General features: G+C 20.3%; 6 protein-coding genes across 6 annotated transcripts, besides 15 other annotated features; 5 read left to right on the forward strand and 1 right to left on the reverse strand. All coding sequences in view use genetic code 6, as the record gives it.

The window, feature by feature from the left end:
* The first annotated feature begins 197 nt into the window (after window positions 1–197).
* Window positions 198–237: a microsatellite.
* Window positions 238–251: 14 nt separating this feature from the next.
* Window positions 252–910, forward strand: IMG5_184870 (hypothetical protein; the record flags this gene model as incomplete). Its single annotated transcript, XM_004027313.1, has 1 exon — window positions 252–910. A coding segment is annotated over one exon (594 nt), but the record flags the coding sequence as incomplete, so codon positions are not given.
* A 117-nt stretch (window positions 911–1027) lies between these two features.
* Window positions 1028–1090: a microsatellite.
* Window positions 1091–1246: 156 nt separating this feature from the next.
* Window positions 1247–1302: a microsatellite.
* Window positions 1259–1302: a microsatellite.
* An 814-nt stretch (window positions 1303–2116) lies between these two features.
* Window positions 2117–2146: a microsatellite.
* Window positions 2147–3144: 998 nt separating this feature from the next.
* Window positions 3145–3208: a microsatellite.
* Window positions 3161–3204: a microsatellite.
* Window positions 3209–3512: 304 nt separating the features above from the next.
* Window positions 3513–3565: a microsatellite.
* Window positions 3566–4122: 557 nt separating this feature from the next.
* Window positions 4123–4163: a microsatellite.
* A 721-nt stretch (window positions 4164–4884) lies between these two features.
* Window positions 4885–4937: a microsatellite.
* Window positions 4938–5062: 125 nt separating this feature from the next.
* IMG5_184880 (npl4 family protein, putative) lies at window positions 5063–7075 on the reverse strand (the record flags this gene model as incomplete). Its single annotated transcript, XM_004027315.1, has 5 exons — window positions 5063–5152; window positions 5207–5314; window positions 5363–6175; window positions 6222–6477; window positions 6855–7075. The coding sequence occupies 5 exons, from the start codon at window positions 7073–7075 to the stop codon at window positions 5063–5065; spliced, it is 1488 nt and encodes a 495-aa protein (XP_004027364.1).
* Window positions 5323–5360: a microsatellite.
* On the forward strand, window positions 6726–7049 carry IMG5_184890 (hypothetical protein). The gene has a single exon (XM_004027314.1). It carries the CDS (start codon window positions 6728–6730, stop codon window positions 7031–7033), a length of 306 nt encoding a protein of 101 aa, XP_004027363.1. The 5' UTR covers window positions 6726–6727; the 3' UTR covers window positions 7034–7049.
* A 541-nt stretch (window positions 7076–7616) lies between the features above and the next one.
* Window positions 7617–7654: a microsatellite.
* A 1651-nt stretch (window positions 7655–9305) lies between these two features.
* Window positions 9306–9414: a microsatellite.
* A 448-nt stretch (window positions 9415–9862) lies between these two features.
* IMG5_184900 (hypothetical protein) lies at window positions 9863–12714 on the forward strand (the record flags this gene model as incomplete). Its single annotated transcript, XM_004027316.1, has 6 exons — window positions 9863–9940; window positions 9999–10623; window positions 10685–10815; window positions 10865–11164; window positions 11229–11469; window positions 11532–12714. The coding sequence occupies 6 exons, from the start codon at window positions 9863–9865 to the stop codon at window positions 12212–12214; spliced, it is 2058 nt and encodes a 685-aa protein (XP_004027365.1). The 3' UTR covers window positions 12215–12714.
* Window positions 12715–14312: 1598 nt separating this feature from the next.
* On the forward strand, window positions 14313–16009 carry IMG5_184910 (hypothetical protein; the record flags this gene model as incomplete). The annotated part of the gene is made up of 2 exons (XM_004027317.1): window positions 14313–15499; window positions 15955–16009. 2 exons carry the CDS (start codon window positions 14313–14315, stop codon window positions 16007–16009), a joined length of 1242 nt encoding a protein of 413 aa, XP_004027366.1.
* Window positions 15876–15939: a microsatellite.
* Window positions 16010–17225: 1216 nt separating the features above from the next.
* Window positions 17226–22023, forward strand: IMG5_184920 (hypothetical protein; the record flags this gene model as incomplete). The annotated part of the gene is made up of 4 exons (XM_004027318.1): window positions 17226–17622; window positions 17782–19941; window positions 20620–21578; window positions 21926–22023. Coding segments are annotated over 4 exons (3614 nt in total), but the record flags the coding sequence as incomplete, so codon positions are not given.
* Window positions 22024–22476: 453 nt separating this feature from the next.
* Window positions 22477–22519: a microsatellite.
* Window positions 22520–23849: the final 1330 nt, after the last annotated feature.

Raw genomic sequence — 23849 nt, forward strand, 5'->3', positions numbered from 1 at the left:
AAGTTCTTTTTTTAACTTTTCTTATTATTCTTATTTTTATTTAATAGTATTTTTTAATTCTTTTTATTATTATTCATATTATTTTAATTCATTTTCTGAAAAAATATTGCTTTCCCAATTATCTTTTGGAGCTTTTAAACTGTTTAATAAGTTTAGTCTTTCTTTTAATTATTCAAGTGTTTCTTCAGGTTATTAACTTTTTTTTTTTTTTCTTATTTTTTTTCTTCTTCTTTATTTCATTATCATATTTTTACTTTTATTCATCAGGTTTTTCATCTTATTATGTTATTTCAGTTTATTATTATGTTTAATTTTCTTAATTTTATTAAGGATTTTTTATAGAAATTCTTATTTATTTTTAGCTTTTTTATATCAATTTTTAATTTTCTAGAAGATTTTCAGACTAATTTTTATCAGAAATTTAAGGCTAAATTTGGATATTTTATTAATCTTTTGTATTATTAGATTATATATTTTCGTTTTTTTAGTTATTGTTTTGGCTTTTATTTATATTAGAATTTATAATTTGGTTTGTATTTAATATTGAGTTCTGGCTTTTATTTTATATTTTATTTTAGACATTGTCTTTTTTTTAATTTCTTTCGGCTTTATATTTGTTTGTGTTAATATCTTAATTTAAATCTTATATTTACTAAATAATTATGTTTTAGTTTATATTTTTGTTATTTTATTTTGGTTAATTATTATTATTTAAATTATCATTTACATTTTTTTTTTTTTAACTTTACCTGCCTTTAGTTTAAAAATCAGATTATTTTTGATTAATTTCAGAAAAACTTGCTTATTATTCTTAGTTTTGGATAAAAGTTGGGAAAATTGGAGTGAATATTGATGATTGTATATTTAGTTTCTTTTAATTAATTTTTTATATCATAAATTCTTCTGGAACAAATTATGAACTTGCAAATTTCATTTACTTTTTTTATACATTTGATGTATTTTAATTATTTAATTAAGGTAAATCATTTTTCTAAATATCAATTAATTATTATTAATCCATAAAATATTTTTTTTAATTTTTTTATTAAAAAAATATGTTTTTATTTATATTTTTCTTATATAAACAAATTAATATAAATAAAGGTATTTAATAAAATAAATTTTATAAAAAAGAATGAAATAATTATAATTTAATTTTCTTATAGAAAAAATAAAAATATAATAAAATTTATATTAAATAATGAAAAATGATATAAGATAATATATATATAATATTAAGATAAACATATTTATTAAAATATATATATATATAATATATTTATATATATATATATATATATACAATTTAATTTGTTATATTTATTTAAAAAATATTTATAATATATTTTTAATAATATTATTTTAAGTTTTTTTTTTAAAAAATGAGTTCTAATAATTAATCTTTTACCGAAAATTAATGTTTTCAATAAAATAAATAAAATTATAAAATCAAATAAGCTATAAGACTAAAAAGCAAATCACAATAAAATAGATGTAAAGAAAAATATTATGTTAACTATTTTGTATCACATAATTAATCCAGTTAATTATTATTTGCAAGCTAATAAGGTATGAATATTAAAAACTCATATAAATCTGAATAAGATGAATACATCCTTAAAAAAAAAATTTAAAATGAATATTAAGCAGAATCATTTTAATTTGATTAAGCATTTGGAAACAATATAAGGTATTCATTTTTAATTTTTATTTTTTTAAAGAAAAATTAGTTAATGTCAATTATATAAAAACTATTTTTAACAATCAGTATAATAGTTATTTCAAGGAATAGATGCATGTTTTTTTATTCATGGTTCTTCAAGGTAAATAATAACTATATTTTTTTACAACAATAAAAAATATAGTTCTGGAAAAAGCTATACTTTAAGTGGAAATGAATAAGAAAAAGGAATAATATTTTTATGTTGCGAAGACATAATTAATTTATTATAATATCAACAACTGTATTAAAATTAAAGTTAAGATTTAATTAATTTTCGAGTTTCAATATATTCTATATATAAAAACTAAATATATGATTTATTATGTCCAAATAGTAAAAATATAGAACAAATGGTAAAAAATATTTAAATTTACACTTATTAGTATATAATACAAAAAATAAAAAAAAAAAAGAAAAAAAAAATAATTTAAAAAAATGAAAACGAATATAAAATAAAGAATTTAAATAAACGTAAAATTAGATAAATTGAAGATTTTAAATAAATATATTCACTTGCAATATAAAATCTCCTTTCAGTAAGCGAAATTTTAAACGAAAAAAATTTCTATGGAAAATCCCATTTTATAATAAAATTTGACATAACCTAAAGTTTACTTGAAGAATCGATCCTTTCATTAAACTCGGAAACAACAAAACATTAAAAATTAACAATTATAAGATTAGCTGATACTGATATATAAAATGAAAGAGAAGGAAGTAATAATAATAATATAGGAAATGAATATTTAAGAATATTAAAAAGAATATTTTTTAATAAATATATATTATAAGATTAAATTAATAATTTATTTGTTTAGAGCTTAAGTTAGAATATTAATGAAAATAGCAATTTTTAAATACTTTTTTGTTTAAATGAAAATCCTTTGAATTAAGAATAAGATATGAATGATATTATAGAATTTTAGAATTTATTTTAGGAACTTAATTAGACTAAAAAAAAGAAAAAATATAAAATTTTACTGAAAATTCTTTACAAAATTTTAATATTTAAGCATTAACTTAAGAAAATAATCCAAGTTCTACTCAAAACTTTACAAGGATTGATAGTTAGAGAACTTCTAGATATTAAAGTAATTTATTCGAAAAAATTATTGGAGAAAGTGAAGAATTAGTAGCGAATATTTCCAGAAGTTAAAATAATTTAGAAAATATAGATTTAAATAGAAAATAAATTTGGTCTGATGAAATGATGAAAAAAATAAAAACTCTTTAATCTTAAATTTAAAAAGAATAATCTTAAAATAAAAATTAAACTAATTTTTCTTATTGCGAATCTTTACTTTAGAATGCTTATAATATGCTATAGAGAATTAATAGAAAGTATATATTTTTTATTTATTTATTTATTTTTTTTAAAAAAAAAACAAATTAGGAATATGAGTTTGGATATAAATAACTTTAAAGAATAGAAAATAAATATTTAAGAAAATTCAAAAGATATATAATAAAATATTAAAAGAAAATAAAATATTATAGAAAACGAAATAATAAAATAATAAACATAATATAGCTATTGTGACGATTAAATTATATAAACATCTAATGTTTAAATAAAAGAAAAATTAAAACATATTGAAGAACTAAAATAAGAAATTATATAATTATAGAATGAAGCAAAATTAAATAAAAATAAAAATAAAGATTTCGAATTGAAAGAAGAAAACTATAAAAAAATGGAAAAATAATTAAGAGAAATGAACGAAATGATACGATAAAAATGCCAGAAAAAAAAGATAAAATTAAGTTTTTGAAATAATAATTATTAAATTAAAATAACAATAACAATAATAAAAAGTAAAAAGAAAATATATAAAATAAAAATATTTTTTTTAATATTAAAACAAACAACTAGCGATTCATATTAAATAACTTAAAAAAATAAATAACTTAAGAATAAAAGTATAGATTTTAATCAAAATTTGAGTTAAAAAAATTCATATATAGAATAAAATACAGAAAAGTAAAATAATTAAGAAATTACTTATCAAGTCAATGCTTTATTAAAAAGAGTTGAAGAACTAAAAGATTTGAATATTACTTTAGAAGCAAAAATATAAAAGGATAGAGCTTTATTTGAAAATTAAAAGAAAGATTTCAAAAATTAAATCGAAGAAGTTAAAAATAGAAAAAAATAAAACAAAGGAGAATATTAATAGATAATAAAAGAATTAGAATAAAAAATAGAATTATTAAAAACTGAGAATAGTTAATTAGAAAATATAAATCCAAAAGACTATAAATATAAAAATTAAATCAATGACCTTTAAGAATAAGTAAATTTTTATTTTTTTATATTTATATATTTTTTTAATAATAAAAAATAGAATGATGAATTATAAATTTAAAATAAAAAATATTAATTTATTATTAAAGATTTGGAAGAGTAATTATAAAATTAAGAATAATAATAAAATGAAGATTAAAATTAGATTAAAAATGTATATATTATCTTTTATTTAAATTTTTTATTATTTAATAGTATAAATAAAAAAGTGATAGCTAAAATTAAATTATTTCTGAACTAAAATAAACCTAATAAGAACTTGAAATAAAATTATAAAAAGCTTAAAATTCATAAAATAATGTAGTCTTTTTTTTATTTTAATTATTTATATTATAAATATAAAAAGGAATTATAAATTATTGAAAAAAGAGTAGATGACTTGGTTGAATAAATAACTTAACAAAAGCAATTAAACGAAGAAGGAAAATAAAAAGAAGAAAAATTTAAAAAAGACATTTAAAATTTAAATAATAATATAGAAAATTTAAAAGAAAAATACTACAAAGTTAAACATTAAAATAAATAACTAAAATAATAACTTAAAGATGTAAAAAATATATATCTATTTTAAATTTTATATAAAAAATAGTAATAAGATGTTAAAATAAATAATAATCAAACAGGAAAGGAAAATAAAGAAAGACAAAAATCTTGGACATCTTTAAGATCTTAAGAGTCTAAAGAAAATAAATTAAGAGTATTTAAATATAAAAAAAATATATAATATTAATTCATATATATTTATATAATATTTTTTATTTCATTATTTTATAACAGGTTTTAGAAGAAATATAAGGTTTAATCTAGAGTCATAAATAAAGTAAAAAAGAATGAAAATAATTATAAACTTAATAGTATAAATTAAAAAAATATTTATAATAAATGAAAAATATTATTTATTAAATAAATTATTTTTTATTAATTTAAAACTAACAAAAAATACATTAATTTTTTTTTTTTTAATTAAATAAAATATTTAATTCATAAATAAAAATTATAATATTAATATTTTCAAATATTTGTTTTATTTATTATCAATAGCCGATAATTTGATTAATTAAATTTTCACATCCTTCAGGGATATCAGTTTCTTAAGCAACTGATTAAGCAATAACTAAAGCAGTCTTTAAAACAAAAAAATATTTTTAAAACAAAAAAAAATATAATATTAAAAATACTTAAAGATCAACCAATTTAGCTAAATACAATAATAAATGAAAATCTGAATATTTTTCAAAAGATTTTTAGTTTTTGAATTTTTATAAATATTTTTTAACTTCCATAGGCTATAATATTAAAAAAAAATAAAAATTTTAAATAAAATATAAAAATACGCTTTATTATTATCTATTAGCAACAGGAAAATCTGCATGTTTAATAATCGAAAACTTATTATGATTAGAATGTCCATGGGCAACATTTACAATGAAATAATCAGGTTCAAATTCTTTAACAGTCTTTCCCCCGACAATAATTTACGGTAAAACATCAGTATCATTAACCGGATCTCTAATTTACATGAATTTTCTTCTTTCACTTTCTCCAAATATATTATTTTTTTCCATTATCTAAGCCTAATCTGACACCATATAGACTTCAGGTCTAACTTCACTTGGATTATCTTTACCAGTTCTAAGTACTACACTAATGAAAGTGGAAAAAGGATACCCAGATTCATGTAGAACTCTATATTATTCTTAATATTTAGCCGCCATTCTAATTTCATGTGAGCAAAGGAATGTATCATGATTGATGGTAGTAAAAGCCCAACCTATTTTTTCCAAAGTAAGTGCTTCAGCGATTTAATCAACATATTATTCATATTCATCATATAATAATTTGAAACCTGAAATATCACCTACTTATGGAGGTTCATATATTGCTTCTATTATTGCCCTTACACCTCCTTTATAATTCGGATCTTCAGCATAATATCCATATAAAAAACCCATTTTTTATTATGTGTGAGACGTCTAAGTCCATGATTATACGAAATTTGAAATCTCCTTCACATTCATAAATTAAGCAAAATCTACATGCCTATATGGCTATCTAGCTATTACGCAACTTGGAGGAAGGCATTTATTACACATTGCTTTTGGCCAAGCCTCGTGATTTTTGCAAGTTGTGTCAACTGTCATTCTTTGCTTTTTTATATTTTTTTAGAGAAAAAAATAATATAATAATTTTTACTTCTGAAGGAGGCAAGCAATTCGAGCATATTCCATCTAAAGGGTGTTAGCCTTTACATTTAGATTTTTTTTCTTCTAAAAAATAGGTAAAGGATACGTGCTTTACATTTTGAATCAATTCAGAATTTATACAATGTGAGCATTTACCTGTAGGACCATGCTAACAATTCCATTTTTACCTTTCTTGTTTTTCATCTTCCTTTTTAGATGTATCAATACAATTTAAACAACTTCCTTGAGGACCATGATTACATTTTCTTTTTTTTATATATATATATATATATATTTTTTTTTTCTTTATTTAGAAGTGTTATTTTATTATTTTTTACTTTGTTTCTTATACTTTTAAATCTTTTTTATCGCTTTAGACTTAGCTTGTATTTAAACAATTTATGCATCTTTAATTAATGGTATGATTACAAGTGGAAGAAAGAATTCTTTATTTTTTTATTATTGATTAATTTATTTTTTGATTTTTTACATTTCATTTTATTTTTTTTCTTTTAAATGAGGGCTTTTTTGTTCAATTTCCATTTTCTACTGTGTTTATTTTTCTCTTAAAAATATTTCAACGCCATTTCTTTTTTTAAATTTTTGATATATCTACATATAAAAACTTATTTATTATTATTACTTTAACATTGGAATCTAACTAATTAATGTTTTATCTGTACCTTATAAAATAATTTTATATTATTAATCATAGTAAAGTTGATAATCAGAAGGTGCTAAAGTAGTAAGTTCTTGTATTTTTTATTTCAGTTAACCAATAGAGTCTTAAAGTTTAATGGATACTCTATTATAACCTTTTGAGGAACGAATTCTTAAAACTATTTCTTGTTATTAGTTTTGCATTTTATTGATTCAAAATTTTATTTTTATTAATAATTTTACTATATCAGAGAGTATTTTATATAATATTTCTTTTTTTTTAAAAAAAAAAAAAAAATAATAAAAATTATTTTACATATATATAATTTTTTTTAATATTAGAATAAATGTATTATAATAAATTATGAATTTATTCTTAGTTCTTTACTTTACAGTAATAAATATATAATTATGATATTTTTTCAAAATACTTTAAATTATTTATTGTTTTTTGTAAAAAAAAAAGTGTATTTAGATTTAATTATTAATAAATCAAAAAAAATATTTTTTTTATAAACTATTTAACTAAATATTACTATATTGTCTAATATGATTAATAAAATGTAATTTAATATTTTAAAAAGTTTAAATTAATTTTTATATATAAAAATATAAATAGAAATAATTTTTTTATTTATAAATATTATATTTCATGATGTTGTTTGTCTGTATTTTTAAAAATAACTCTTTAAATAATAAAAAAATGAGGCAATTTTTTATCTCGCATTTTATTGTAATATTGTTTTCAAAAAAAAATACAAAAAAAAATCAAAAAAAACATCAGAATAGTAATATATGTAAAAATATAAAAACTATTAAAATTTATTAAATATATTTTAGTAAATGGCATAAATTTTGACTATTATATTTTAAAAAGTTTTAAATGTAGGAGTTTTATACTATTTAAAAATATTATTAAACCTTAGGATAGAATAGAGTACATGAAAATTCTATAATTTAATTTGAATTTGATATTTAAAAAACTTTTTAAAAAATAATAATTAAATTCTAAACATTACAATGTCTAAAATTACTATAATATAAAAAAAAATTGGTAATATATTTAAAAATTTAAAATAATAAAACATAAATCAAATATATAAATAATGAATTTGATTATTTTTTACTTTTTCATTTATTATTATATAAACGTGCTTATTTTCAAAATATATTAACTTTATTATTTTAAATAATATAATGTTTTTTAATGAATAAAAATTTAATTTCTTCATTATTAATTGTTAATAAAAAGTAAGAAAATAGTAATTATTTTTTTAATATTTATATAAATTTATAAACAATAGATAAATTATTAGAATAAAATTTAAAATAATTTATCTTATATGGTATTTATTTATTATATAAATGAGAAATTTTGTATATTTTTAATATATTATTTACTTAATTATAAATTAAAATGTCTTTTTTTAGGTTATATCATTAATAAAAATAAAATAAACTAAATATTTTAATCATTATGTTATTAAAAATAATTATTCTATTTTAAAATAATGAATACAAATAAAATACTAATTATTATATTATAAAAATCCTTAAAAATAATTAACAAATCTATTAAGTTTTTAAAAAATTTTAAAAAAATGAATTCATATTAAAAGTAATTTCTAAAAAAATTGCTTCTTAAAAAGATGAGTAATTTATAAAATAGTTCAATATATATATATATTATATTTTATTTTTTCTGTAAATTCCATAATCCATTTTTCTCACTTTTTTTTTTTTTTTTTGATTAAGTTTTTAAAAACATGTTCTGTTTAGTACTTTTTTTATTTAAAGCTTTTATATATAATTTAGGTACTATAGCGTTTGATGAACTTTCATAAACAATAGTTTAATTTTTTAGGGGCTATTTTTGATTATATGGAACATTAAAGGAAATAGGTTGGCGATAATAAAAATAAAGCTATTTAATATTTATAGTTAAATGCTTAAAAAAATGAATTAAGTATTTGAACAGAAATGCTTATATATAAATTGGATTAACAGTAAAAGAAATTTATTTAGTAGCAAAAGATGCAATGCTGATAGATATACGCTTAAAAGGGAAATTGGAGGCGTGATTAATTTTCATTGAAAAAATTTTTATTATAGATATCTAGACTGTTTTATTCTTTTTTTTTATAACGAAAAAAGCGCTTTATTTTTTGAATTTATTGATAATGAGAATATAAAATAAAAGACTTTATGTTTATAATTTATATTTAAACTTATATTAAGTATAAAAATAAGTTTAATTTAATTATTATTTATATCAATAAATATTTGTATATTTTAATTATTTTTTTAGTCTAATAGATATAATATATTAAATTTTAAATATTAAAAAAACACAATAGTTTAATTTATATTATAAAAAAAATTAGTATTGATATTTTTAAAATAAATTTTTAAAAATTCAAAATTAATACTATATGAAAAGAATTAATTTATAAAGTCCGAAAAAAATAAAGTTACAAAGTCCTTAAAAAATCGATTTATAAAGTCCAAAAAAAATATTTTTATAAAGCCCTAATAAAATAAATATTTAAAACCAATAAAGAGTTATATATTCCGAAGGTATAAATCAACGAAATTCATATTTATTTTACGTAAAAAAAAAAAAAAAAACGAATAAAATTAAAAAAAAAAAAGGATAAATTACCGAAATTTCAAGAAAACAGCAATACTTTATAAAATATATAAAGCAAAAATCTATTTTTAAATAAGCCAAAGATATTTAAAATATCGACTAGTAGATCACCATCTCCAAAAATGATAAATTTATCTACTAAAATTAATAAATCTCCTCTATAAATTAACAAAAATGAAAATAAAGAAATTAAAAAATATTATTTTCCTTTAAAAGATGGTTTAAAATAATAACATTCACTTCGAACTATTGATACAAGTCAAATAAATAAATAAAATGAAGAAGAACACACATAATTATAACCAAAAATATTTAAATAATATAGTGATTAATAAGGAGAAATGCCTTAAAATATAATAATAGAACGCAAAAGGAAAGAATATGCCAAAAACGATGTAGAAGATTTGATTAAATAAGAAGTTAATTTATAATAATTTATTTAATTTTCATTTTTATTTTTTTGTTAATAACTTAAAGAACATAGACTATGATGAATATTATAATTGGATGGATTTAAAATTATTTTATGATAAATAAATGGATGATTATAATGCACGAGAACAGATATATTTTGTAAAATAAAAAAAAATAGTTATTAAAGGAAAAGCTTTTATAAAATAAGGAGTTTGGAAGAAATTTACTTTAGAAGATTATTGTGAATAGAAAGACTAATTTTTTATAAAATTCGAGGAAAATGGATGTTATGAATATTTTGATAGAATTTATTTATATTTTGAATGTGAAAATCCCAAAAAATTTATTTAAAGGTTATCTGGTGCTTTTTAGTAAAGAATAAAGAGTGACTCACTAATTAGATATAATTATATTATCGATAATATGCCTCTTTAAGATTTGTAGGAATTAAATCCTTATTAAATTAAAAAAATAAAGGATTTAGTTTAAATTAAATAACTTTAAAACATGTAAATAGCATCTCTACTTGTAGAAATTAATAAAGATTTTTGTAGAACTATGAATAAAATGATTTTTGATTTACATTTAAAAAATAATTTTGTCTAATAATAGGATTTTTTTATTGTTAAAAATTTAAATAATTTAAAGTTTATTTATAATTAGTCTTAAAATAAAGCTTAAATGTTTGGTATTTAGTACTTAATTTATTTCTTTTTTGTATTAATTATATTTTTTTTATTATTTTCAAGGGCATATTTCAATAAATAGAGGAGATACAATAATTATTTAAAATAATTAAAAAGTTGAGATTGAAGAATATAAAGGATTTAGAAAATTATTTAAGGACTTTTGTATTGATTCATTGCATATGAAAATAGAAGTTTATAAAATAAATTTAAATAATTAATCTTTATTTTAATTCAAAATAGGTTGTAAAATCATTATAATAAATAAAAGATGAATGCTTAAAACTAAGCTAAGTAAATGTTTTTAATACTAAATTTTAAGGTCCTTTTGTATTATAAGAACTTAGATATATTCAAGAATCTGCAAATAGCAAATTAATGCATTATATAAACGATGTTTGGGTATCAAATGTGGAAAAGATTATAAATTAAAATTTCGAAAAAGTAGGAAAAGGTTGGTATAATTTAAAAGAATCAAACAGTTAAACATATAATTTTAGTAAATTAAAAAGATTTTTAACATTAGTTAAGTTAATTATGTAGGTATCACTAAAATATTTACTTTTAAAAAAATTTTAAATATTTTTTTTTAAAAAAAAAAATAAAGGATTCTATATATTCCTTAATTTATGAAAATTTTAATATTTTAGAATAATATATAATTAATTATATTCCAAAATAAACATAAGTTATAAATCTTTAAAATGTTATTAATATATATAGAACAGAAAAATAATAAAAGGCTTTATTTATTATTGATATTGTCAAAAGTTAAACCGAAGAAGAATATTTATATGCGATAAATCCTGATACATATATATAAAATATATTGAATTTTTTTGAAAAAAGTAAATATTTTTTGTTTTATAATATTTTATATAAATCTTTATTAAAAAATATAAAATTAAAGCACTTTAAAATATAAAAACTATACCAGATATTGAATCCATAATAATGACCTAACTATATACTAGTTTAAGTTCAAAAACTTATTTGAAAACAATATAGAAACCTAAAGAAAAACCTTTTAAATATGGATAAGAATCAAAATACAAAAACTTTAATTAAGAAGGTACTTGGATATGGAATTTATTAGATAATTTAAAGGAAAAATTAGAAGAGGGAATACAGCCTTTAAAATTATATTTGAGTAAATTTGAAGAATTCAATGAAATTATGAAATTAAATACCGAAGAATACATAAATAAAATAAAAAAATAAGGAATAGAGTGTGAAATAATCAAAATATAAACAGAAATAGAAAAAGTAAAAAAATAAAATAAAAATATATTTAAATTAATCTATACAAAAGATATATTAATAAGAAGAGAAAATAAAAAATCAAATCCCATAATTAATAAAAGTATCCTATTTTTAAATCTGTTCAAAGGAAGCGTTAAATTATTTAGCAGAAAAATACAATACATTGAGAAATAAATTAACGAGCCTAATAGTTCTTCGCGCAAAAGAAAATACATTAAAAATATACAACTCGTACCATGCGATATAATAAAACCTATAAACCCATCCAAAAGATATTTTCCAATTATCCGAAATGCGAGAATATATTTAAAAATTGCCTTCCCAAGTTGATATTCTGAGTCTAAAATTTGAAGAAGTTTCCAAAATATATGATATTTTAGAGAAATATAACTATATGTTATCCAGTGATGATTTTGATAAAAGATGGCATGTGTTCGGGTCTGCTTAATAAATGTATTCTTTAATAGAAATAAGGAAGTAGGATTTGGAAAAATTAGGGTGCAAATATTAGAATTAAACAATGGAAGAATAAGAAGAATTTAATGGAAATTTAGAAATATTAGAAAAAAGTATATAAAGTCTATATAATTATAATGATTTGAATATAAATGAATATCTATATCATAAAGTGAATAATATACAAAATTAACTTATTTAATATAAAGATATGGCCAAAAGATTTAATTTAATGGAGATTCTTTATAAATAAAAAATTACTAATTATGAATTTTTAGATGATATGAATTAAGAATTTATACATTTTTATTATTTATGGACAATTGCTTTTTAATGGCCAAAAGATGAGGAATTATGGAAAAGCTAGTATTGGGAAGATTTAGAAGAATAAAAAATAGCATTTTAAGTTGAAAATTCATTAAAAAATATAGGATAAGCTTTACGTTTTTTTCGAGAAAAGAAAATGGAAAAAATAGAAGAAATAGCTTCGATTGTAAAAAGTTGGATTGATTCATTTAATTTAGTTTTACCTTTAATTTTAGCTTTGAAAAATAAAGGAATGAAAGAAAGACATTGGATACTTATTTCCGAAAAAATTAAAAAGGAATTTAAATTTAATGAAAAACAGTTTACTATTTAAAATTTAATAGATCTAAATATAATTTCAAATGCAGAATATTGTATTTAAATAGGTGAAAATGCATTTAGAGAATATAGTATATAAAATGAAATAAAAGAAATGAAATAAACCTGGTAAAATCTTTGTTTTAATATACAAGATTACAAAAGCTCAAGCATTATAAAAGGTTTTGATGAAATTCAGTAAATATTAGATGAACACAGTTTGAATAGTTAGAGTATGCTTTTTTCACCTTTCAAAAAGCCTTTTGAGGAAGAAATAAATGAATGGAATGAATAACTAAAAGTTATTGGAGAAGTATTAGAAGAATGGTGGAAATGTTAAGAAAAATGGATTTATTTAAAACCTATATTTGAATCTTAGGATATAGGTAAATAATTACCTGTGGAAAGTAAAAAATTCAAAATTATAGATTTGGCTTGGAAAAATACTATAAACTAAGCTAAAATTATAAAAAATGTTTTTCAAATTTGTCTATAGGATGGCGTTTTGGAAAGATTTTAAGAGGCAAATAAAAATATGAATAATATTCAAAAAGAATTAGGCAATTATATAGAAAAAAAAAGAGAAAAATTTGCGCGATTATATTTTATAGCTGACAATGATTTAATAGAAATCATTTCCTAAACAAATAATCCTTAGGCAATTTAACCTTTTTTAAAAAAGATATTCTAAAATATAAACGAAGTATAATTCGATGAAGGAGTTAATAAAAAAATTATATGTATGTATTCAGAAGAAATTGAAAAGGTCGAGTTTTTTTAATCTATAGAAACCTTTAATCAAAACGTGGAAGACTGGATGATAGAATTAGAAAATCAAATGAAAATTTCAGTCCGAATAGCTTTAGAAAAAGCCTTATTTTACAAATAAAATAATATCTAAAATTGGATATTAAATAATACTGGATAAAGCATTCTTACATCTTCCATTATAATCTGGACGAATGAAATCGAAGAAATAATCTAAAAAAATAACGAAGAAAATTAATTAATGAATTATTTATAAAAAATGGAAGAATAATTAAACTAAATAGTATATTTAGTACGCGAAAAAAACCTCGAAACAAAAATAAAAATAACCTTAAACGCATTTATAGTCCAAAAAGTGCACTGTAAAGACATCGTGGAATTTCTTTTTAAAAAAGAATCTATTTAAAATATTCAAGACTTCAATTGGATAAAATAACTTCGTTATTACTACTCCTAAAAAAACCTACAAAAATGCACTGTAAAATCAATATAAACCTCCTTTCCATATGGATTTGAATATTTAGGCAATACATTAAGACTTGTAATAACTCCTTTAACCGATAAATGTTTTATCACACTAATGAGTGCTTTGAAACTAAATCTAGGGGGTGCCCCTTCTGGTCCTGCGGGTACTGGAAAAACCGAAACAGTGAAAGATTTATCAAAAGCCCTAGCAAAATAATGCGTAGTATTTAACTGTTCAGAAAGCATGGACTACATTATGATAGGGAAATTCTTTAAAGGACTATCAAGTGCAGGTGCATGGTGTTGCTTTGATGAATTTAATAGAATCAATATAGAAGTACTATCTGTAATAGGACAATAATTATAAGTTCTTTTAAATGCTAAAGCCTAATTTTAATAATTTGTGGAATTCGAAGGATCTTTAGTTCGCTTAGACTTCTCCTTTAGTATGTTTATCACTATGAACCCTGGTTATTCTGGCAGAACAGAACTTCCTGATAATTTAAAAGCTCTTTTTAGGCCTGTGGCTATGATGATACCTGATTATGGGATGATAGCAGAAATTTTGCTTTATTCTTTTGGATTTAAATAAGGAAGAATTTTGGCAATGAAAATTAAATAATTATTTAAAATTGCTTCCGAAGTTATTTCTTTTTAGGACCATTATGATTTTGGTTTGAGAAGTTTTAGAAGCGTTATTGTTACTGCAGGCATTTTAAGGAAAGAAAATGAATAAAATGAAGATTTATTGATTTTTAAAGCATTAAAAAGTGTTAATTTGCCGAAGCTTTTGCCAGATGATGTTCCTCTTTTTACCAATATACTCAAAGATTTGTTTTATTAGGATACATTGGATTAATTAAGAGAAGATTAGGATACTTTGAGAACAAAAAAGGACATTTTAAACCATTTTTAGAAGAATAAAATGCAAATCGAAGACACTTTCTTACAAAAAATTCTCTAACTTAACGAAAGTCTAAAAGTTAGACACGGTTTAATACTTTTAGGACACCCAGGTAGCGGAAAAACAACCAACTATAGAACTTTAAAGAAAATAATAGGTAAGAGAGTTCACTGTAAAGTAATAAATCCAAAAAGTATTAGCCTAAATTAACTATATGGATATTTTAACGAAAACTCTCATGAATGGAATTTCGGAATTCTGGAATTTTTGATAGTTGATTGTTTAAAAAATAAAGAAAGCTTAAATTGGATAGTTTTTGATGGTCCTATAGATTCCATTTGGATAGAATCATTAAATACTGTATTAGACGATAATAAAAAATTATGTTTGAATTCTGGGTAAATTTTTAGCCTAGATAATAATATTTCGTTTCTTTTTGAAGTGGAGGATTTAAAATTTGCAAGCCCGGCAACTGTGAGTAGATGTGGAATAATTTATATGCAAAATAATTGCATTAGTATTAAAAATTTAATTGAAAAGTGGAAAATTAAAATAAGATAAAATAATATAGGAAGTTAGTAATTAACTAATTTGTTAAAATAGATTGATTTTTTGATTGAATTTTATATTAATTAATCTTTTGTGAAGTTTCTAGATTAAAATTTGAATTTAGCAAGATTTATGAATTAAATTTTTGAGTGTTTTCTTAATTTTCTAACTGCATTTTTCTTTGAAGATTTTTATCTTTTGCAGGAAAAATTAATTTTGGAAAAAAATAATAATAATAATAATAATAATAATAATAATAATAATAATAATAATAATAATAATAATAATACTTAATTTAATTAAGGCTTATTTATGATTTTTGTTTTTTGTTTGACTTGGAGTTTTGGCTCATTTTCTGATTAAGAAAATAGAAAAAAATTTGATCTTTTTATAAGGGAAATTACATAATAAAAGCAATTATTACCTCAAAACTTATATGATTTTATCATTTAAGTAAAAAATAATGCATTAGAATATGTTCTTTGGGAAAATTTGAATTCTTTTTCTATATTATAACCTAAAATGGAATATCACAAATTAATAATACCTACTAGATAAACAATTCAGAATAATTTTTTAATAACTAAATTATTAAAAAATGAAAACAACAATATATTTATTTTAGGAAACTCAGGAACTGGAAAAACCATTTTGGCTAATCTTTTAAATTAAAATAATGATAATGATAATATTTTTATTAAAATAAGTATTTCCCCACATACCACATCTAATTTTACATAAGAAAGTATAGATTCGAAATTAGAAAAACGTAAAAAAGGTGTTTATGGGCCTCCAATTAGTAAAAAATGTATATTGATTGTTGATGATATTAATTTAGCTAAAAAAGATGAATAAGGTAATTCTGTGCCTCCCTTGGAACTAATAAGATGATATTTAGACCATAAGGGATGGTATAGTAGGAAAGAGTTAAAATTCATTTAAATTTAAGATGTTATTGTAATCGGAATTGCAGGTATTTCAGGTAAAATGCGATTTGTTAAAGATTTTAAAGACATTTTAATAATATTTCATGCATAGATTTCTAATAAGATGAACTTTTATCCATTTTTTAAGAACTCGTAGGAATTTTTTTACAAAGATAATAATTTTAATAATCTCATCAAATTTTGTGTTGAGACATTCTTCTAAATAAAAAATAAATTTCTCCCTACCCCTGGAAAGCCTCATTATAATTTTAATACTAGAGACCTTTGGAGAATTTTCCAAGGAATATGTACTGCAAATAATATATTAAATAACATCACAAATGTAGAATAATAATATAATTAAGAAACTATACAAGAATTGGTTTTCATTCATGAATGTTTTAGAGTCTTCCACGACAGATTAACAGAAGAGAAAGATCGGGAAGATATGAGGAAAATAATATTGAAAAACTTCAAAAAAAATGATGATGTATTCTACTAAAATCGTTTGATATTTACCTGTATGAGAAATAATTAGAAATATTTACAAATAAAAAATATTTCCGAATATTCTTAAGAACTAGAATATATCTAAAAAGATTATAATAATGAGACTTCATCTTTTATTTTAAACGGTTTAAAAACAAAAATGAATTTACTTATGTTTGAAGATGCATGTGAACATATGGCCAGAATCGCCCGAATTTTGAAATTTCCACAAGGTCATGCTTTTTTATTAGGAATAGAAGGTACTGGGAAATAAAGTGCAGCAAAAATTGCTTGTTTTTTAATGCAAATAAAAATTTTCTAAATTGATTTAATAAAAAATTATACTTTTAGGAATTGGAGGGATGATTTAAAGAATGTTTTGACATTTACAGGTATTGAAAATAAGTCTATAGGTTTTATTTTAAGAGATACATAAATTTATTAGTATTCTTTCATAATGGAAGATATTAATATAGTATTGAAAAATGCTGGTGAAATCCCAGGGCTTTACACTTAGAAAGATTTAGAAGAAATTATGTAATCTTGTAAATACGACTGTATTAAAAAAAGTATATAGATAACTAAATAAAATATCTTTAATGAATATTTGAATAGAATTTAAACAAACACTCATTTAATTATTATTTCATCTCCTTAACACATTAAATATTTTGCTCCATATATAACTTCTTAATGCTTAATTAATTCATTTTTAGAATGGCCTTAAGAAGCTTTAATTGGTGTAGGAAAACTTTAATTATAAAATTTCCATATAAACGAAGAAAATAATGAAGAAAACATAAAAAATTAAAAAAATATGGAAGATTAAGAAATAAATTAAATAACATTAGTATTGACCAAAATACACTAAAGTGTGTAAAAAGCAAGCATTAAATTTAAAAAAGAACTCAATAGAACAAATTATGTTACCCCAGCCAGCTTTTTAGAATACATAAGTACTTTTAAAAATTTGAATATTTCCAAAAAAGAAGAAATCGCAAATTCTATTTCTAGACTCAAAAGCGGGCTTGATATACTTGAAGAAGCTAATAAATAAATCAAAGAAATGGAAGCTGCCCTTAAAGAAATGTAACCTTAATTATTAGCAGCTTAGATTGAAACTGAAAAAATGATGGATTCTTTAATTGAAGAGAAAAATAAAGCTGATGCAAAGCAAAAAATAGTTGCTGAAGAGGAACTTATAGCCTCTTTATAATAATAAGAAGCCACAAAATTAGCTCTAGAAGCCGAAAGTAGTGTTGCCGAGGCTAATATAATCCTTTCTTTGACTTTAGCAGAAGTTTAGAAGCTAAAAAAGGAGCATCTAGTAGAAATAAAGGCTTTAGGAAGTCCTCCTTAAGCCGTGAAAATAACTCTAGCGGGAGTAGTAATACTAAACACTGAAAAAATAAAATAAAACGGCGGAGAAATAATAATGCAAGTAAAAGAAGGGCAATAATTAACTATGAAAAAAGAAGAAAACTATTTCGAAACTGCAAAAAGATACCTTTTAAACGACACAAGAGAACTACTTGAAATGCTAATGAATTTCGACAAAGACTCCATTTAATAATCAACTATAATTAAACTAGAGTAAAAAGTACTTAGTATGCCAGAATTTAATATTCAAAGTGCAGAAAGATGTTCTTATGCGACAAAATTCTTATTTATGTGGGTAAAGGCAATGGCTGATTATTATAAAGTATATTCCGATTCGAAACCTTTGAGAGAAAAATTAATTTAAATGAAAAAAAATGTTGAAGAAAAAACATAGGAATTATTAATTAAAAAAGATGCTTTATAAAAAATTAATGAGTAAATTTAACTTCTTTAGTTTGATTTTGATTAAAAAATGATACAAAAAAATAATTTTACCTAATAGATTATACTATGCTAATAAAAATTGTAAAGAGCTTAAAAATTAATAGAATGTCTTCATGAAGAAAAATTAAGATGGGCGTCAGATATTTCCAAATTGTAAAAAAAAATCAAGCAAACAATACCTTTATCACTATTCTCATCTGCAAAAATAACCTATAATGGTCCTTTTACATAAAAATATCGCCAAAGATTATCAGAAAAAATCCAAAAAATAATATTAAAATAACCTGCTTTCCATAACGTATAAAAAGACTAATTTGATATTTAAATATTTCTATCGAGTTCTTTGAAAATCCAACAAATGCATATGCAAGAACTCCCAAAGGATGAAACATCTATAGAAAACGGAATTATAATGGACAAAACTCCGCGCTGGCCTTTAATAATTGATCCATAAAATCAAGCAAATAAATACATAAGGAATTTATCTCGAGAAAATCCAGAAGGTTTTGAAGTAGCGAAAGTGAACTAAAAAACTCTTTTAAAAGTTTTTGAAACCGCAATTTAAAGCGGAAAATATCTTTTATACGAAAATATAGGCTTAGATGATTTAGAAACTGCCTTAGAGTCAGTTTTTGTGAAAAATATAAGTGAATTTGGAAATAAAATGATAATTAACATAGGAAATAAAACACTGGAGTATATGGATTCTTTCCGACTTTTTATTACTTCTTGTTTACCAAATCCTAATTTTCCTCCAGAATACTATGTCAAATTTACAGTTATTAATTTCGCAGTTACTCCTTATGGTTTAGAGGAATAATTGCTAGCATAAATTGTTAGTTTAGAAAATCCAGATCTCGAAGAAATGAAGATTGTAATAGTAAAAAAAAATGCAAAAGAAGAAAATGACTTATTAAAAATTGAAGATTAGATTTTAAAATGCTTATCCGATATAAAAGATATAAACGAAATTTTAAAAGATGAAAACCTTATAATATAATTGTAATCTTCTAAAATGTTCGCATAAGAAATAAACGAAAGAGTAACACAAAGTAAAATTTATGAAAAATAAATAGATGAATCAAGAGAAAAATACCGAATTTTTTCACACAGAGCTCAAATTTTATTCTTTACAATTATTGAATTTTCAATAATAGACCCAATGTATAATTATTCTCTTTAATGGTTTAATAATTTATTCATTTTATCAGTCAAAACATGTATTTAAGATTCTAAATTTTAAAAATTAAATGAATTCTTTACTCTTAAATTATATGAAAATATATCCATCTCTTTATTCTAAAAACATAGGTTGCTATTTTCTTTTATTTTAGCTGTAAAACTGAACTAAATCCCTGATTAAGAATTAAGATTTTTCCTTACAAAATCTCCTTCTTCCATTTCTTCTTTTAATTCAAGCCAATAACTAAATATCCCTGAAAATCCTTCATCTGAACATAATTATTTTATCTCAAAAAATATATGGACTTCCTTGTATTTCTACTTGAAAGAATTCGAAAAAGAAATTGAAAGCTCTAAATTTAATATCAAATATCATTTCATAGATTAAATTGAAAAATATAAAAGCCTATTTTTATCCCGAAACGACGAACTTTCTGATAGTCTATCTTTCTTATCTTTAACAACTTTTCAAAAACTAATTCTTTTAAAAGGCTTTCATCCCGAAAAAGGAATAAAATGCATTTAATCTTTTATATATTAAACACTAGGTTCAGAATATATAAAATCTCCTCCTTTAGACTTATAAAAAATATGTAGAGACTCCACGAACATAACTCCTTTAATATTCGTATTATCTCCTGGATCTGACCCTTTAATTCATTTCAAAAAATTATCCGAAAATGAAAAAATGTTAAAGAAAACAGCCTACATATCTCTAGGCTAAGGCCAAGGTCCAAAAGCTGAAAAACTTATAAAAGAATATGTATAAAAAGGAGGTTGGATAATGCTACAAAACTGTCATTTATGTTAATCTTGGATGCATAATTTATCCCTAATATGCCAAGAATTAAACGAAAATACAAACAAAGATTTCCGTTTATGGTTGACATCGATGCCTTCTGCTGATTTTCCAATACAAATTTTACAAAACAGTATTAAAATTACCATGGAGCCTCCTTAAACTGTCCGTGAGAATCTTGTGAATACATTTTTTCAAATTAAAGATTTATAAACCTACGACTCCCTTTCCAAATACTAACAAAAATTAATTTTTTCCTTTTCCCTTTTTCATTCTGTTATCCAAGAAAGGAAAAGATTTGGATCTATAGGATGGAATCTTCAATACGAATTTACAAATGAAGACCTTAGTGTATGTTTGAAATAACTTAATTTTATATTCTAACAAAAATATGATATTATTCCTCTAAAAGTGCTCATTTTTTTAGGCGCAGAAATTAATTACGGAGGAAGAGTGACAGATAATAATGATTTGAAGCTAATAAACTAAATACTAACAGATTATATAGAAAACGAAGAAGAGTTTTCATTAAATTCTAAATAAGAAGTTCTCGATTTTATTTAATAAATGCCCATAAATACTACCCCTGAATTCTTTGGACTACATTCAAATGCTGAAATTAACAATTCATTAGAAAATCTCCGCTTTTTATTAGAAAATGCACTCCTTTTATAACCCTCTTATTAATATTAAGAAGAAAATTCCTCCGTAAACTACTTCTAATAAAATATGTTATCATTAATAGAACATTACTTAACAAAATTTCCAAATGCATTCAATATTTCTTAAATTAAATTGACTTTTCCTCTATCCTATACAGAATCATTGAATACTTTTTTAATATAAGAATTAAATAAATATAATACTTTAATTTTATTAATATAAGATACTTTATTATAACTAAAACTCGCACTTTAAGGTTTTTGCGATTTTTCCGAAAAACTAGAAAACATACAAAATGCTATTTTTAATAATTTTGTACCTCAAATATGGAAAGAAAAATCATTTGTATCACTAAAATCATTACCAAATTGGTTTTTCGATTTAAAACAAAGAATTATTTTTTCCTTAAATGGATTGAATTATAAAAAGCACCTTCCCCAATTTGGATTTCATCATTCTTTTTCCCTTAAGGTTTTTTAACTGCTACTATGTAAAACTTCTCAAGAAAAAATTCAGTTCCTATTGATAAATTAACATTCAGGCATTAAATTATTGATCCTTAATAAAATATTTATTAAACATAAGATGGAGCTTTTATTTATGGTATGTTTCTTGAAGGAGCAAAATGGGATACTAATTTAAAAACTCTAAGCTAATCTAATGAAAAAGAACTATTTGTAGAATTTCCTGTTGTTCTTTTATAACCTTGCATAAATGATGAAGAAGAAAATCAAATAAAAAACTTTTATCTAATTTTTATTTATGTCCTGTTTATAAAACTGTTTAAAGACAAGGATAACTTACTAGTACAGGACATTCAAGTAATTATGTTATGGATTTATATATTCCTATAATAGAAAGTAGCGGTGTATGGATAAAAGCTGGAGTAGCTTTACATTTAAGTCTAAGAAATTGAAATAAATGAAGAATAAATTTACTATATAATTAATATAATTTGAATTATATAATATTGATTTATATTATTTTTTAAATAGAAAAATTAAATATATTTAATATTTATATATGTAAATATATAAAAAATATATATATATTTTAATCTAATTATATTTTATATATATATATAAATATACATTTTTCCAATAAAATTTTTATAAACAAATTTTATTTATGAGTGCAGTTGAGTAAAATAAATAAAAATAAATTAATCTAATTTAATAAAAAGATTAGTATTGTTAAAATTGCAAAAATTAATGCAAACAAAAGAACAAATGTTATAAGAATAAGAATCTAGATTAAATAAATTAATAAAATTAACTGAAGAACATTGCAATTTAATTTAAAAGCAAAAAAAACGAAAATAACTTGAATAAGCAAAATAAAAAAAGATACAATAATTAAAATAAAGGCAAAAAGAATATTTTTAACAAATAAAGTTAATTGAAAACAATTCAAATACGATAAATGAAAGATAAAAATAAATTAAACTAGATTAAGAAAAACTAAATGAAATTTCAAATAAATGTGCTGAAAGACAAAAAAAAGTAGATCTTTTATAAACAGTTATATTATCTAAAAAACGATTATCATGTTATTAATTATGTACTATATTTTTTAATGAATATTTATCAGCTTTTATATTTCTTAATGGAGTTCCTAAAATATTTACTAATTATGAATCAATTACAAGTAAATACATTTTTTTTTTTTAATATATATTTTATATTAATCAATCTTATATATTATATATCTATATTTTTATTGTTTGCAATATTATAAAGATTAAAAGGTTTTGAAGAAAAAATTAGTGCAGGTTTAGGTTATTATGCTTTACTTGTTGATTAATTGGCACTTATTCATGATATTAATTTGAGAAATAAGATTATTTTTAAAGGTTCTAGAACTTAAATACAAAGAGAGGATTCAGTGTAATTATATTATTATTTTTTATATATATATATTATTTTAAAGATTATTAAATTTATATATTTAGAAAAAAGAAGATGCTATAAAGCTTGATTAAGCTTAAAGAATTTTTATTTTAGATATTTATTAAATATTTGATGCCCTTAACTTTGATAAAAGTTATAAAAAATCAGATATTTTGTATTTATTAAGTATTATTTGCCAATACTTATATTCAGGAGAATTAAATGAAAAAAACGATTTTTGAAAAAAATAAAATAAACAAAAAATATATAAATACACGCTTTTTAATAGTATATCGTAAAATAAAGCTAAATATTTTATTACAAAAAAAATAATAAAAAAAACTAAAATATTATTAATGGAATAAAAAAATATAAAAGTCTATATAAATTCTTTTATATTAAAAATTAAATAAATACAAATATAAAA

This window comes from Ichthyophthirius multifiliis (genome assembly GCF_000220395.1).
Source record: "Ichthyophthirius multifiliis unplaced genomic scaffold scaff_1120509251339, whole genome shotgun sequence".
Lineage (NCBI taxonomy): Eukaryota > Ciliophora > Oligohymenophorea > Hymenostomatida > Ichthyophthirius > Ichthyophthirius multifiliis.